The sequence below is a fragment of the Camponotus floridanus genome, unplaced genomic scaffold (genome assembly GCF_003227725.1).
Source record: "Camponotus floridanus strain SB8 unplaced genomic scaffold, Cflo_v7.5 scaffold5, whole genome shotgun sequence".
Classification (NCBI taxonomy): Eukaryota; Metazoa; Arthropoda; class Insecta; order Hymenoptera; family Formicidae; genus Camponotus; species Camponotus floridanus.
The window spans coordinates 3,561,294-3,578,952 of record NW_020229658.1 but is presented as its reverse complement, the minus strand read 5'-3'; the positions used below and the strand labels follow the sequence as shown (position 1 = coordinate 3,578,952).

The 17,659-nt window shown below is 40.6% G+C and overlaps 1 protein-coding gene across 2 annotated transcripts in view; it reads left to right on the top strand.

Moving 5' to 3' along the window:
- Positions 1–886: 886 nt before the first annotated feature.
- Positions 887–17,659, top strand: part of LOC105258009 (transmembrane and TPR repeat-containing protein CG4341) — a 199,560-nt gene continuing 182,787 nt past the window's right edge. The window contains exon 1 of one of the 2 annotated variants that reach the window (XR_003123343.1): positions 887–2,130. Coding sequence is in view for 1 of the 2 variants with exons in the window: in XM_011268995.3 (XP_011267297.2) it covers positions 2,045–2,130 (86 nt within the window). In the remaining variant the exon portion in view is untranslated. The remainder of the gene's footprint in view (positions 2,131–17,659) is intronic. The other variant, XM_011268995.3, reaches the window with a different exon arrangement.

The window sequence follows — 17,659 nt, the reverse complement described above, 5'->3', positions numbered from 1 at the left end:
GCGAGAGGACTACGAGGGAGGTGCAAGTTTATGCACGACGGTATTACAAAGCTTATCTGTTGTATGATACTGCGGAATCTAGAGTTCGTTGTTTAAAAGTAACGCATAACTAAAATTTAGAAAATTTTCTTAAAGTAGAGACGCTTTCTCTTGAATTTGCCTGCCCTATTTTTAAAATGAACGGCTCGCGTAGGACATAAAATCCGCGTTCCTTTTAAAAATGATACAAGGAGGATAGGGGATATTCTCAAAATAAACGCGCTTCTCCCTTTCTCTCTCTCTACGAATATTTCGTATTCTATTCTATTCCTAATTCCTCTCGAAATAGTTTTCGTAGAAGCAACATTTCACGTGATCCCACGATGACATCGCAACTGTCCCTGCAATTGTTCGCCGCGGCATCGCGGACGGCTTAATCGCCACGTGGGTAGGTGACGACAATCGCCGTCGGATGCAGCCGGCTACATTCCCAAGCTAAACGTTTCCTCGACCACACGAGCTTCCACGTTTACCCCGTCGACGATCTCACGGAAAACGGGGAACGGACGTGCGCAATTTCCTCACGGTCCGCCTGCGGGGTCGCAAACGGTCCCAAGTCCGAATTTTCGCCGGATCCTCTCGGTTCGTTCTCCGCGTCGCTACATGCCACGTGCATCCTGCACCGTAGCGCGACGCGGTCCTTATGGTGGCGCATCATTTTCTCTAAAAGGACGTCCATCGGTCAGCATTGTTCCCAGGGTTGCGGTTAATCCGGCCCGTTGGTCGCGGTCGCGGTCGTGGTAGTTGCGAGCGGTCGTAGATGCGTAGGGAAAGGGAGGATGAGGAAGAGGAGAAGGAGGAGGGTCGGGGGAAGGAGAACGCGGAGGAGGATGAGGCGGAGGTGGAAAAGGAGGACCAGGAGAGCGGGCGAGCGCAAGCGCCTGTCCGATCGATGCCCGTCTCCCGCGTATAAAGCTCTCGTCCTCGGGGGGCGCGCGACAGTTAGCGTTCCGCATCCGGAACATGCGTCGCGCCGCGTGCCGATCGCGCTGGGAACATCTCGTCGTTATCGTCCTCGTTAGTGCGGCTCACGTCAACAGCGATATCCGTCGCGAATACAACCGTCGTCGTCTAATCGTGCTCCGATCGTGCGCGCCGATCTCGCGAATAGCCAAGGAACGGCGGGTTCCTCTCGCGCTCCGCGGATCGCTGGATCCTCGCAGGACACTTGGGACGCGAAGATTTCCCTGTCCCTTTATCGTCGATAAAGAAGAGGCGACAAGTAATGTAGAGTCGGACCGACGACGTCGCCTGGCCTCCCAGTGAGGATCTTCTTCCCGTCGAAGTCTTCCTTCCGACGCGATTCTTCTTGGTCGCGGAGCAAAGTATCGGAATCCCCAATCGTGCGTCAGTGAATGGTGAATCGAAACGCATCTGGCGCGAGCAGCGACGTCGCCGTCGAAAGGGAGAGTCGGTTACAACAAGTAATTCCTCGATTGCGGATCGCTCTCGTAAAGTCAGAATGCCAATTGCTTCTTGCGGACGTGTCGCATAATCATCTTCCTTCTCTTCGCTGAGGAGAGTCATTCCCTCGTTCGATAGGCTGTCTCTGACTCTGTGACGTTCTCTGGACCCGCGACATCCCTCGCGAATAACCGATGTGAGATCACGAAGCGAGGCGTCGATTTCCGCTGTCGCGCCGGAGTAGATCGAGGACCCGGATTCGGCGCCGGGAACAGCTTCGTTGCTGGATCGTATCCGGGGACGCGTCACCGACATTCATCCCGCGCGGGACCCGTCATCCGGGCAGGCGACGTCAGATCGGCGATCGTTCGATCGTCCGGCGGACGTCTCGGCCGCCGCGCGAAGAACCGGCGGTGTCAGGCGGAGACGTAGAGGCGGCGGGAGAGGAGGAGGGGGAGGAGGAAGAGGAGGAAGTGGTAGTGCTGGTGCTGCTGGTGGTGGCGGCGGTGGTGCAGGAGGAAGGCCCACGGACGTGCAACAAGTTAAGAGGCCGCCGCCGTCGACGTCGCTGTCGCCGCCAGCGTCCTCGTCACGATGTGACATGGATATCCTCGCCGTAGCCTGCGCCCTCGTCGCGACGGCACTCTACTGCAATACCCTGCAAGCGGGTTTCGTCTACGATGACCGGTGAGTGAATAAAATCGTCGTCCTTTTTCGCCAGCGTTGAGATTTCTCCAGCGCGAGTGGAAACGAAGGAAATGACTAGTTTCTGCTAAGCTGCTAGAAAATAGGGTTTGAAGTTGATATAACGTCGTTGAATTGCAACTTTGATGCTGCAGATGCAGCATTCTATTTTTATTCGCGACGATAAAAGCGCGAGAAATTAGCGTGGGATTTCTTTTCAATCGCGTATCTTTATGAAAATTGCGCTCGTAGAATTTATGGCGGTCTCAACAGTCTTGATTACCAGGTTCCAAGCTTAAAAGCTTCCGGGAAGTCTCGATCCAGGCTTTCTCTGACAAGAGTTGCTTTAAGACTAGGTCGGAAAGCGGCCGGTGACACACTTGGCGAGGTCGCGTGACGAGATTCGCCGGATTAGAACACGGTGTCGCGAAAGTTTCGAGGGCGATACCCGTGAACGATAATTCGCCGTCACTTGGCGATAGCGGGAAAGCTTTGATTGGTGTGTATGTGTGTATATATGTGACGGAAACCTGATCAACGTGATACTCGAAGTTTATTGATAGTTTACTGAGCTTTATCGGCTGCTACTGAACGAATGCGATTTAAAGTGTACAAGTGTATCATTTCGTTCGAATATAATGCGATTCGCTGCTTGACTCGTTTATTTTTTGTAAAATCGAAAATTATATAGTCTAACTAAGTAAAAGTAATTCTCGTAGAGACGTTAATTAACTAAAGTTTAACCAGCTCGCGGTCTATTCCTAAAGATACCTATCGAGACAGAGAGAATCAATTAAACATTATTTAACTTGAACTAATATTTACGATAATATAAAACAGTTTTGTTTTGAAGTAAGATATCTGTCAAGTTAGAAATTTCAAATCAAGATGTTCAGAGAATTTGCAAAATAGATATTTAAATTCTTTAAAAATCTAAAAATACGATTCGAACTTCCAATGTTATTAATTACACCGACAATCTATTATCCATCGTTTAAGAAGGAAAAATTCTTGCCGATCGACGCGTTTCCGAAGAGCGATGAATGTCGCTCGTAAGGACTCGAACTTGCTGTGAATATTACTCATACCTATGATGATATACGATAGATGACATTCCTCGCGATATTTCAGCTGTCGTTCCCGCGCCGCGCAAAATTGTTTCTGCGTTGCCACTGGCTCGATACCTTACTACCGCTATGGGAAACAAATAGCCACGAGCGCGGAGTAATCGCAACAAATTATGTACCATATCGTTCGTTCGTTATTTCGTCTCTCTTTCCGGATCAATAAGATCAGGGATTTGCACGGTACTCTCTCTTTCCCTTCGACATCTCTCTCTCAGCGAAATTTTCACGAATGCCGTCTAATACTTTAACTTTTCATCGATGTCATACGTTCCTTGAACAATATTACGCAATTTCGTTTAATATCGGATATTACCGCAAGAGCTCATTTATTACTTGTCCAAGTAATTCAAAAATTGTTGTGCGCAAAATGAAAATGAATTTTGCAATGCATCATTTTATAAAAGCACTGTGAGATAACGAATTTCAAAATTTATGTGAAGAAATCTCTTTATAATACAATACTTGCTTAAATATAATAATTTAAAAAAATAATTATTATTCACATGTATAACGTAATATTGTTATTTTAAAGAAGTTTTATTTTATAAAAAGTTTATATTTTAGCTACACAAAAGTAAATGAATTTTAATTTCCAATCAGTGAAAAAAATGTTGCCTTTTCTCTTATTATTTACAATGTTAATGTTCGTAAACAGAAATATAAATTTTATACTAAATAAAGAATAAACTTACTGTGTAAAATAATGGTTTTTAAATAAACGTTAAATGTAATCAAATTACGAAAACACACTAATTACGAAAAAATCTGGTTACATTAATTAGAAATCTGATAAATTAAATCAGTATGTTTGTTGAAAAGTGGACGAATCAGAATTCTTTTAGGAATTATTAGATGAATATGATTAGTTTCTTGGTAATAATACTAAATTTACAAAAAAGTAGTAAAGTCTATTAAACATTCTAGTTATGAAAAAACGAGTCTTATTGCAACTAGAAATTCTCTTAGTTTATCCAAAATACCTTCTATCAGATACATCTTGTTGATACAATCAAATATTATAATTTTATCCAGTGCACGCGTGATTTTACGGTTTGTCGCTTTCGGGGAGAGAGAAAGGGAGAGAGATTTCCTCGTGGATTCGATGTGGTCCAACGTTTCGCGACATCCTTCGAAGAGCTATTCGCGAGCCGTATCTGGCAGATAGCGCGACCGAAATACGCGGAGCGCGGAATCGGCGCGCGGCGCTATATAATCCAAAGTTACTCGCACGATAAGAGCCCTTAATCCGGGGCTCTCGAATTCTATGACAGTGAATCCCCTAATTGAGTATTCCGTAATCTCTCGAACATCGTGGCCAGAACTCGATCGTGCCGTGCCGTGCTTCAGGCCGAGTGGAGGCTCGCGTCGAGATATCATAAGATGAAATTGGATTGCATTAACGGGAGTAATTTCTCTGTCTCCCTCCTCTTAGATCATACTGAATATACATATAGTTATATTAATCATTATCCAAAAAAGTAATTTGCCTATTTCCACATTTTCGACATTCAGAGACTAGGGAAAAATTAATCATTCAAATAGTTCAATTAAAATGTAATTAATTAATTTTATTTTATTTTTTTCAAGATTTAGTGATATGTCTTTCTCTTTCTTTCTCTGTCTATATATATAAGGTAAAATAAATATAAAATCAAAACAAATGGAAATAACTATAAATAAAATTACATATATATTTTATTATTTATTATCATTTTTTGCATTTTCGATCTTATTTAATTTTATATATTTATTTTGTATTTCGATAGCGCGCATAATTGCTAACGAATACTGTTGTTAGAAGACGATACTGCATTCGAGAGGCGTTCGGGTGAATGGAAAACAAGCCGACGTTATTTACACGATCGGTGTTTGGAAAACCCAGCTATGCTTCCGCCGATCACTTCCGCGCATTCGTGCTCGAGCGATTCGTTTACGGTTATCGGAAGCGGTGCGCAAATAATCACATTTATATTTCTCAAATAGAGTACGGAAAAATTTTTGTTGTAAAATTATGTCATAAAAATGCATATTCGATACACGTACACTTGCAAAAGTTATGTATCGCCGAATTATTTGCCGCTGCAAAAATTTTGTGAGTCTCTTACGAAGGCGTAAATATTTGATGTAACCAGTTATAAAGGATTAGGAGGATATAATTTTACACGTGGTTTTCGCGTGATCGTGAGCGCTTGTCCGAAATATTCTTTGAATTTTATAGTCACGTATTTTCACCAGCTCGTGGGAGTTTATTTTTCGTAACCAATTCATTCGATGCGTAAGGGCGATTTTTCTTCTATTTTATCAAAATATTGTTTCATATACAAAATAATATATAAACGAAAATTTCATAATGTATAATTATCTCAAAGTGTGCGTGCGTTATACATATGCAGTTGTTAATATTTCTATCTACATAAATTATGTAAATTTGCAGAAATTGCGATGTCAAATATGAGGGAAAGTTTAGTTAAACACTTTTATTCACTTTATTATTACTTTCGCCTCAGCTTCAATTTCATACGGAATAATTTAGATTTATATCATATAAGACTGTAGGCCAATTTACATAGAAATTAAATTAAAACGACGCCTGTCTAAGATAATGCAATACAAGTTTACGAGCAGCGATAATGTCAAAATATCGCGTGACCGCCACGCTTTCTTCGCGTAAGGAGCATCCGCACGATCACTGATTCGGCGGGGTTAATCAATCATTCCGTTTACGTTATCGGCCGCACGAAACCAACGACGTTATAAACATTTAGGCGCGGAACGGTACGGCGTGGGGAAGAGTGCTGGCCATAAATTAAATTATTCCGGTCTAGGCGTCGGAAATCAACTGTGCCGACCGTTCCACTGGAAACGCCCGCCGCGATTAGTCCGATAATCAAGCGCTTAATTATGGAACGAATTCGGATAGCCAGAGAAACAGACAAATAGAGAGACAGAGAGGGAGAGAGGGAGAGAGAGAGAGAGAGGAAGACGGGAGAAAAAGAGAGTCCTGAGAGCAAAGGGCGCGGGTATCGCGTTGGTTCCCGGCGGAGCCTTAAAGCTCGCGTAATAACGAAAAACGGCCGTGTGCTCGCGCATTAAGCCGAGATAATTTTTCATCCATATCCGGCCCATTAGCGGCTACCTCGTTCGATGCGACCGCCGAGGCTAAAGCGGCCGATGTGCCCGCCGGTGGCGACCATAATCAAGTCGAGTCCGGTTATTAACGAGAGCCCCCGACCGACTCTCCTCCATCCTCGTCCTTTTTGTCAGCGATCCTCTTTCTCGTTTCCCTCTGCTCTCTCCCTCTCGCTCTCTCCCTTTGGCGATCTCACTTGTACCTATTTTCTCCCTTCTCGGCGTGACCCAGCAAAATGCTCGCCTACCACCCGTGGCGTCGGTAGTCCTGCTGTTCTTGGTTGGCTTGCAATTTTAGGTCTTTTCTCAGACTTGTGCTCGATCGTTTATTCCACTTGTATCATGATTTTATCTTTTTATATCGTAGCTTAATTTTTGTCTTGTTAATACTAATTTGCAATGTGTTATGTGTTTAATTTTGATTTCTTTTCATTTTGCGCCAAATGCTTTAGAAATTTTAAATATATTATATTTATATTTATGTACGACATTGTCTCCTATTTTCGATGCTCGCCGAAAATAGAAAACTCTGACACACGCGAGAAGCGCGAGAAGATCCTAGCTATTTTATTCCACGACCGTAGGTCTTACGCGAAGTTTACCGTGTGTCGTGAGTTTATTCCGGCCGCACCGCTGCGCCTGAAACTCATAGGATAATAAAAGCCCCGTATTTTACCGCGACGCCTCGACCACAATGGCCGTGCAAAGAATACGGGACATATTTATTCGGCTAGTTTTTTACTGGTGGCGCCGGGAACGGAGTCGGAAGCAAACGAGAGAAACGAGGACAGAATGGAGGAATGGACGCCAAGACGAAGGAAGAAAAGCCGAAACGCGACAAAGTTGGAAAGCATCGTTTCTCTCTGTGTCGCTTTCCTCTGGCATTTCGTCTCAAGCAAATCGCGAAATGAGAATATCTTAGCTAATGCATGCTATTTTTTTGTTATTTATCATTTATAGATTTAACTCTCAATCTTGTATTTTTTCTCAATTTTTTAAAATTTTTCCCCATATATCTGATTTGTTAATATATACTATTAAAAATATGTATTTTCAAAGATTTCCGTATTTCCGTATGTGGATGCGGAAATTTGAAACACACATAGTACCGTTATGCATTGCAAACCTTCGCATCTTCGTAATCTGCTTGTGATGGAAATATTAGCTAGCAATTTTGCTGCTATATCGTATGCGGACATAACGATCCCATTTCAAAGCCACTTTATTACTACACATTTACATATACTAACCTTGCTTTTAATACAAAGTTCTTTCTCTCTCTTTACTTGTATTTTTCTTTCACATGTATCACTAATCCCATGTTCTAAAGAGCTATTTTACCGTTACCTTATACTCAGTTCTACTCTATCTTCCATTTTTGTTATTTGCATTTCTTTCTTATTTATTTTGATCTTGAGAAAAATATAATCTTTCTGTAGATGGATTAAATATCTATTTTCTCTCTGTTCCTACCATTCTTATGTGTGCTAGTTAATCTTACGAATGTATTACTTCGCGAGGATGTACATTCGCGCGTAACTGCAAAAGCGCTTGGATGCAGCTGCATTGAGGACGAGTTCGGAATAAGAAAAGTTGGCGGTCGAGGCTTAGCTTGTTCCGTTTCCGCCGGTGAATAATACCGGTGGTATTCGGTGAAGGCGCGCCTTCGGTCGCATGAAATGTAAAGCATGGCATTACTATTTCAGTCGATGCGGTGCATTCGGACTTACTGCGATGCACGGTTTCTCAGAGCATGCGTAAATAATGGACGCGCTCCGGAACATGGCTACGACGATGAAAGAAAGATTGTGCCGACCCTGTGAGAGAAACGCGCTACATCATCGGGCATTCTCATTATGAGGGAACCAGCGGAGCCATATGATCGATCATCGCGTTGATTGATCTGACGAATGTTCGAATCAGAACTTATGTACGAGATGTATAACTTATTAACGTCATAACTATTACGCGTACGTGTCCCAGGAATTTTATACCCCAAAGTTTCCGTTTTGTATTTTTAACATTTCATTATAAATCTGCCTTTTGACGTTAATTACATTGTAATATAATTTTTACGTAATATACTTCGCTTCGTAATATACTGACGTTTTTATTTTTTACTATTGCATAATTTTTTGTTTCACATATTGTTGCATATTTTTTACTATTGCATATTTTTTTGTTTCACGTGCTTTTCACATCACTGAAATATACACATGACGATGGTAATAATAATATTAATAAAATTAATACACGAGAAAATGTGTAATTCTAATTAAGTAAAGGACATAATTATTCACCATTTGGATCAATATATTTTAACTTTATATAATTTGGCAACTTGTAAAAGTTTTTACAGTATTAGCTGACACTTTTATCCTTTCAAGTTTTGATTAATTATTATCGGCATTAAAAGATTGTATTGTTGCTTGTATTTATGCTATTGTTTGCGTGATGAAGAGTTTGACAGACACCTATTAATCTATATAACATCGCTTTTGTGCATTTATTACATATTTCGCAGCCGGAATGTGCAATCGTGCCAAACACAATTCGAAGCAACATACAGACAAATCGCAAAAAATTTATATTCCATCGGAACACGATCGAGAAACGTATTCGTTTTGCGCAATAAATCTGTTCTTCAGATGTAATTTATAAAACAAATGCGGTTAGAGATAATAATTTATGATCATTGTCACGCAAAAGCAGCGAACATATAAAACGGGTTAATATGATTGAAATAAGCTCACTCGCGCGGGAGATTTTGTTAAAGCCAACTCTCAATACTGAAAACAATTATCAATGCGAATCGGAATAAAAGCTTTTCTCACAATTTATTTTATTCCTGTTTTCTACAAATTTTTTTACGAATTTTCCGCATCTTCCGAATTTTTAACGCCCATATAAATCTGCCAATATATAAATATTTCTAAATTGTATCTATATTAATAACGCACGTCAAAACTATATTGATTAAGAGAGTTGATATTTAAACGCATTTCACAGGTAAATTCATTCGCCAATAGAATTTTTATTTCAAGAGGGAGATCAACAAAAATGTCCGTCAATAATTCTAGCGCGCTATACATCTCTCGCATTTTAATTTAAACAGAATAAACCTTTCGCACATGGAAATTTTTTCCTCTCTCGTGCTGTCAGCTGCGAGTGACTACGCTTCTCTCAGGACAGATTTGTGACGAACAGACTGCGATAGGCATTCAGGAAGAGGGGGATTCGGATCAGAAATGGAATTAAACCATTGCCAAGTAAATTTGAAACAGATGGAATGTACAGATGAGAGAACGCCGCAACTTCTAGGAATCGCTTCCGCGGAAAATGACAATTGGAAAAAAGGAGGAGATAAGAAAAATAGCCCGGTGAAAAATGATGCTATTGTTCTTTGATGTGCAATACTTTACTTCGACGTCATATCGTATTTGCGCCATTTTTCTTGTAGAAGCGCCAAATCGTTGGCGTAAAAATGGCAATTGCATTCGTGACTTTTTCCACCGGCTTTAGTGGAATTCAAATATTAATTGTACGAATATTAAAACTTCAACGAATATTAAAACTTCAAATCATACACATATACAATTCATCGTTTTTCCAAATTAATGTTTAATTTCTAGAAACGACTCAGAGATCCCGACTGCCGTCGAATTGAAAAAAATTGAGATTCGCGAATACGCGTATCGACCCGTTGCCAGCCCAAGCGTAGGTGGATGTTACGGGGAAGGGTGGAACATTATAAATCCGGAATTCGCGTCAGTCACGGAGGCGAATGGCCAGCTGCCGGGATAAAAATGACGAGCGGACGAACGCACGTCCTCTCTCGAATGGCAGGTGGGATCGAACAAAGAGATCGACGCTGCTGGGAAAGCGGAGTATCCATGCCGAATTCTCCATCGGAACGCCGCGTACGAACGTTGCGTCATCGCATGGACGCAGTGTCCGCTGGAAATTCTTGCAATTTCGCTGCCACCGGAATATCGGTCCATTTTGCTCGTAGAGCTACGCGCGCGTGTGTACGCTGGAACACACAAGTGACTGTGTGCGTTCGTCGGACCGTCCACGTCGAGTATTTATCCTACAGGACCGAACGTTATAGGATCGATGCGTTTTATCGCGAAAGTCTGTAATGATGCGGAGGATAAAGCATGACAAGCCAAAGAGAAAAAGAGGGAGAAGAGCAAGAAATAATTTACGGTTAGGTCCTTCGCGCGGTTTTGACAGGGCCTTACTGTAAAAACGAAATACAATGCGCGAGTAATATAAAGATCGGAAAAACGTGAACGACGTGCTACGCGTATCCCGTTCGAGGGATAGTTAAAGAGAGATAGTTAAAGAGAGTACTATATCACAGGTTGCGAGTGGGATGGACGCGCACGTTATCCCGCCATTGGTGAATAAGGGTATTCCGTAATGGCGACACGACGCAGTAAATATCGCCTTGCGGATGGGGCGAATATACAAGCCGGACGGCGAGCGAGAAGTTGAGCTTTGCGAGCGAGCGTGTACACGTCGCGAGAATTAATCGGCGATTTTTATTAGCAACGCGTCCGGCCCGAGATAAAGCGGAAAAGAAGAAAGCGGAGAAAGGCGTGACGTGAGTGCGAAACGGTAAAAATGTTAAAACATAAACTATCTTCAATTACGTAAAATTTATCGTGTCGTGTACGTCGCTATCGTTTAAATCAACGTAAGACTGAATAACATGCAGTCCTCTCTAAGTAATTATGATAAAAAAATGATTTTCAGCTTTACTGGATTAAATAAATCATGTCGCTGAATATGATTCTCTTAATAAATATAAATTTTAGATAATTCCTCCCCACATATTATATATAATATGCATTCTGAGATTTTTACCTAGAGAATATGACGATTTCTCGTAAATGTGTAATATTATCTCAATGAGATTAAAAGGAAAATTAAATTTATTCTGTTCATTTTACAACGCGATATCTTATGACTCCTCACTTGAAAAAAGAACACGTAAGAGAATATTTGAAATACAGAATTTTCATATGTCAGCATGCGCTCGCGAGGATGAAGAGAGGACAGTCACAAGCTTTGGATTTAACCTGGAGCGAACTTCCACCGTCAGGTTTTACGGGTAAGCGATATGCACATTATTCGCTGCTGTGTTCATGTGCATAAAAAAACGCACAAATTTTCAAATGTTGTTTTGAAAGAGAGTAAGATTTTTTAAAAATCCTCGCGAAATCATTCCTGAATTTTCATGTTCAGCTTAAATACAAAAAAAAAATAATATTAAAAGATAAAATGATTATTATAGATCAATTAACACATGAACAAATTCAATACGAAAAGTTTTTAATATAAACATAATATAATAATAGTTTTAGAAATTAAATTAATAGTTTTTAATTAATATTAAATTAATATTAAATTAATAGTTTTAGATTTATTGCATTTACTGAGATATCTATAGTAATGCAGAAGCAGTTTATAAAATTATTATTTCCTTTTTTTGAGAGAAAAAAATGCTGAAAGCATCCTGGATGAGATTCAATTATATCCGATTGATTGAATCTTTCCTTCAAAAAACGCGATTCTTTCTTTTACAAAATATTAATCAAAAAAACAAGACATTAATGTAGCTTCCGTAGAGGACAATGATTATTAAAGCTTCGCGCGTTTCATCGAAGGTATTGTTCATCCTATTTCTAGTGCCACACGCAACGTGTTATAGTCCGTTATACAAACACGATGTATCCGGAGAAGTGTGAAGGGAGAGAAGGGAAAGGTAGATGGGGGTGAAAATGGGGAGGAAATGTTTGCGGAGGTGCACACTTGTACGTTTAATCGGCTCATTACCTGCGTCCCGAAGTCAGGTAAACCGCCGTGGCACGCATGCATGCCCGAGTGCAAAATTCTAACTACCCGATTATTGTTGCACGGTAAATGCGTATATGTTCGTCGTGCGCCGCCTTTGCCCTCATCGCCGCCGCCGCACTTCGAATTAGCTCGATTAGTGAACGAGCGATGTAAGCATAACGCAATAGTATCGACTGCGTGGGAGAGTACATTTAATCGGCCGTGTGGAATTATTGCGTGCATGCAGGCGATTGTGGCTTGTACCTTCCAGTTACAACATCGCATTAACGCTGTAGCCTCTGGCAATTAGAATTTCTGAAAAAAAAATCAATATATTGTCTCTGGAAAATGTAATTTCTATGTAAAAAATCAATTTACCTCCAAATGTACACAATGTTTAAAAAAGCATGATTAAATTAACCTACATATCGATGTGCATTAATTTTGCAACCCTTGATAGGTAATATACAATTATATATGCGCGACGGGATTATCTTAATTATGCCGCTGAATAAAATATTGAATATTGATTTATATCTTGAATATTTTGATGCAATACTGTCTAGTCTCCAAAATATTTGCGTCACAATAATAATTTAAAGTTTATCAAAAATTTATTGTTTCTTATTTTTTTGAGCTGCTTTTATAGGAAATACCTATTTGGTGAAACAATGCGCCTCTCTCGAATGTGTTTCAATATGTTAAAACGTTTGTCTACAAATACCTTTTGTTCCGTATAATTTCATCCTATGTTTTACTTTCATAAGAAGCTTACGCGACGATGGCTCGATCGAAATAACCGATTGTAACAAAAAGTCCTGATGAAAAATATCGAATCACCGAGGTGATTCGCACAAATGGACGCGATAGTTGGCGCGATTGTGTACGAAATTATCGATAATAATGGGGCGATGATTCCACGCGCCAGATGCTATCTGCATCTCGCTTTTTTTGCGGCATTAACGCTCGTCCACGAATTGAAACGGATCAACGAGTGGCACGCATGGCCATTTTTATGTTCGTCTGCCGCATCCTCGCAAAAAGCAACGCGCAGTGAAACGGATTTCTGGCGCGGCTGTATAGGTCGCGATAACGCGTGCAACGATTTGTTCATTTTGCGTAGTATTTTACACGGTAAATGCGCGTAATGCGGAGAGAAATTTGCTTTACGCACGAGGTACTTGTCGTAAAACTCATCCTGTAAATTGGCGCGAACGTTAAAACGGAAGGATTAACGACTAATGTAAATTTTATCGTAGATATCTGCTGTTGAATCAGTTCAATTGGAATAAATTATAATAGAAATTATTTACAGAAAATATAAAACAGTATTTTAAAAATTGATATTATTTACACATTTATAAAACCTAGCAGCGTTAAATAATAGGTTTTCCATAATGTTATTCATTTTTTCTGTCCCATTCGCGAATTTGTAAATGCTATTATACAATATTCAGGCTTCCAATTAAACTTCAAGTAGGGATTCGATTGAATTTTAACGGACAATACGGCCTCGTTATTTGATAGCTAGGAGAAGCCCAGTTCGCTGCACAAATTTACAGTTAAGCAAAGACCAATATTAAATTGCTCAAAGAATTTATTATTAAAATTATTTGTCGGCCGTCCTCTGAATGAAAGTTTCCGCGTCACTCTTTCGATAAGCTTAAAAACTACTAGAAGCAGGACGCGAGCTCTCTGCGCGCTCTTTGAAATTAGTTCAAAGAGATACATTCAACGCTTTCTCAAGACGGTATTTATCTTCGCAGCGTGCTCACCCTATCCAAAGAGACTCATGTTAATCACTCGTCGCGCGACGTTTCTCTCTCTCTCTCTTTCTCTCTCTCTCTCTCTCTCTCTCTCTCTCTCTCTCTCTCTCGTGCTTTACATCGTGCAAATATTCTTCATTCCTACCTGCGGTAAACTACGTCCCTTGCCTCTCCGTAATGGCGGTCGTACTAGCAATAACGCAGATAAACAGCAGATTCTTTCTTATCGTCTCGCAACATAAGGGTCTTTTGAGAGACAACAATGTTTCGTTATTCAGGTAGCGAAACCTCAACCTCCCTCCCTTCCCTCTCTAGTCCATCCGCCTCCTTTCCATCATTTCTCCTCTCGGATTTCCCTACATTTTCCTTTGTCTCTTCGTCTCGCTGCCGAAATCCCGCCAACTCCCCGAGTTCTCTCCAGCAACTGACTGCCTCGTCGAGATATCGCGGCGCGATAGTTGGAAAAGGATAGGGAATTTGCAGGTGGAAGGCGAAGAGACGCGTCGTGGCAGGAGAGCTCGAAGGGAGTCAAGCGGAATGGCAAATCCCGAAACAAACGGTGCACAGTCTTTGCGAATCGAGCGAGCTTAGCAGTGGATTATCTTCGGCGTATGTATAGGTATACAGAGCACGACATGGAGAAACAGAGAGAAAGAGAGAGAGACAGACAAAGGAACAAGGTGAACTTTGCCCGGATGCTGGGTAGCGTAAGAGCTCGAAACTGTGTTTCCCGGCGGTTTATACATCGTGCATTCTCCTCGTCGAGGACGACGTCGCGATCGACGCCGAGATATACTCCTCGTTTGTCGGAAAAATCGGAACAAATCGACTGCTGGCGTTCTTAAGCGAACTTGAAACGTGCCTGAAAAGACGGTTTTCTAAGTCATTATTGGTCTGATTGAGAGAAAATAATTACGCAATTTTTCTAAAATTTTGTAAAAATTATTTAAATTATTTTATATAGTTATTATTTTATATAGTTATTATTATATATATAATATTATTACATAGTTGATTTAATTATCACAAATTATATTTGTGAATCATTTTTAAAGTATTATTAAAGGAGTCTTTTAATATCATGTAATATACTTTATTAGAAATGTAGTATATTTTCAGACGGATTTTAATATCACAAACAGTCACGATTCAACACTATCGAAAGTGAAACATCCGGATCGATATCCATAAATAGAGTAGAGAAATGCAACCTGCGGTGCACGCCGGCTCTGTTATTGTTGTTGCGAGTCCGTCGTTGTCGTAATCAAATTAGTTCGGCTGAATCGAAGGGAGGAAGAGGAAGGGGAAAGGGAGGGGAGGGGAGGGACAAGTTGCGAAGCGGAGCATCCGAAAATTACGACGCTATGGAAATGCATTGTCTGAATACGATTTCACGTGCAACAGCAAATGATTTGTTTTACATGAGTTTCGCAGCGCAATCGATTGCACATCGACGATTGCGAATAATGTCGCTTTGTTCAAACATAAACGGCATCTTTTCTACGGTCGCGCAATTTTTGCCCATTTCTATATTGACGCGAAATGTCCGAGTTATCGTTAAAATCCGATAAATGTACAATGTACAGCGATTTCATTCTCTCGATTAATTACTGTTGAACGTAAAATTCGGCAGAGGAAAATTCAAATAAACTGCACGGTGACGTTACACGCAGCGAAAATTGCTAATAATGCAACGACGCCAGTCTGACCAATATCCGTGGGATTATGATGCATATTATAAAAATAATATTCACACAGGATCAAATATTAAAGAGACACGGAATGTGAAAAGTAATGAATAAAAAAGCGATGATATTTTATTAACAACGTGTGAAATATTTCATTAATTTTTACATTAAATTCAACAACCCCTGCGATTAAATTATTTCTGCGATTATTAATATTAATTAATATTAAAGCAGATTACTTTAATCGAATATATGCAAGAATGATAATAATCCATCTTCTCTCTCCATCGCGTTTAAATCTTGCACAAACTCTCATATAAGATGCTGTGTGTGTAGCGAAATAATCTGCCGTAAAATTAATGACTCGACCAGATTTAGTACATATAAGCCTCGGTGGAGAACATACTCTTGGGTACGCTTTACGTTTCACGAAAAATGGAATTTTTCTAAGCGGCTCGTATTAAACCTTTACTACGCCGCGTTACACCTTTACGGCGTGAATTTCAGTGCTCTTACAACAGCCGGCAGCGGGCGAGAGATAAATGTACACAGCCTCTCGATTATATCGCACGAACTATCTTATAATTTCTCATAGCACACGCGGGAAGAACTCTCCCGGAAAACTCTGCCGAGAGATTTTTAAGATGCCTGGTGGAAGAGAGGGGCGGAATGTTTGCGGTAAAATTAGAGCGCCGTTCGTGCCACGGAGGTACCACGGAAAATGGGCGCTCTTGGAATTCTTCGGATTAGAAAACGACTAGAGCGAAAGATAGGGAGGATAGCACCGCGTGAAACGCTATACGGCGTGGTGATTTCGTGGCATTAGAAGTCGCCGGCGGCGTTCTCACCGCTGCAAAACCGGGACAAAAGTGGGACGCCCGATAATGGAGGTCCTTTTCTGCCTCCGCATCCTGAACTCCCATCATCCTTTCCCTCCCCCTGCTGCATTCTGCCGCTCCGCGAAGTCCTTTCACGACCAAGACACCCGGTGGATGCGAAATCGATGCCGGTGCCGGGACGTGTTCGCGCAAAAAACCCGTCCCCGAGCCACGTTATAACCCGATGTCGTCCAAGTGAGACTGCAGTCGGGAAGAACATTACAGGCGACATAGCAGGTGTTTGTGGGAGACAGTGCTTCGCAAATTTAAAAGATACGCGAACGATCGTAAATAGCTAATCGAATATATTTTCAACGACACGCACGATACATTTTTTTTTACGAATTATAATAATAATATTCGGGAAAAGAATTTTATTCTTTCCTGTATGATGTAATTTTCTCTAAAAAATAAATTTAAGCTCCGCGAGAAAGAAAGAGAGAAGAGTAATTGTCCATTTAAATTAGGTGCAGATTATATAGAATAGCAGCTTGCGTTTGCGGGATGATATAAATCGCTAATGCTTCGTTGGTAGGATGTTTAATACAGGGTATTAGAGGGACGTCTGGGAACGCCAAAGCCCTCATTCGGGCTTTAAGCGACGTTCTTCAGGGATTACCCAAAAAGAGATATATATGGGATGACGCGAGCAAGCTGCTTCTTATCGACAGATAAGATCCCAACCGACCTTCATTACTCTTACTGACGCGAATCACGCGGATATGTTCACACGTCCGCGAACTGCCCGTATGAACTAATGACCGATATTTCTTTATGTATGTAAAAATACTTTGCGGGATTATCGACACCACCATAGCTGCCGGAAATAAAATAATTACTTTTTTAGGAAATTGTACAATTGTAGAGAGACGAAATGACGACAAGAGATATTTAGCTAAATAAAAGAAATAATTTTAATAACTAAATAAAAGCAAGATTTTTTTGAATTTTGTATATGTTAAAAAGAGAGAAAAATAGTAATACTAATTCATTCTTTAAAAATTTATTACTGTAAAGAAAGAGAGAGTGTTCTTAATATTCATATATTGTATATATTATTTACTATAAATTGTATGTGTGTTTATTGATTATTTATTATA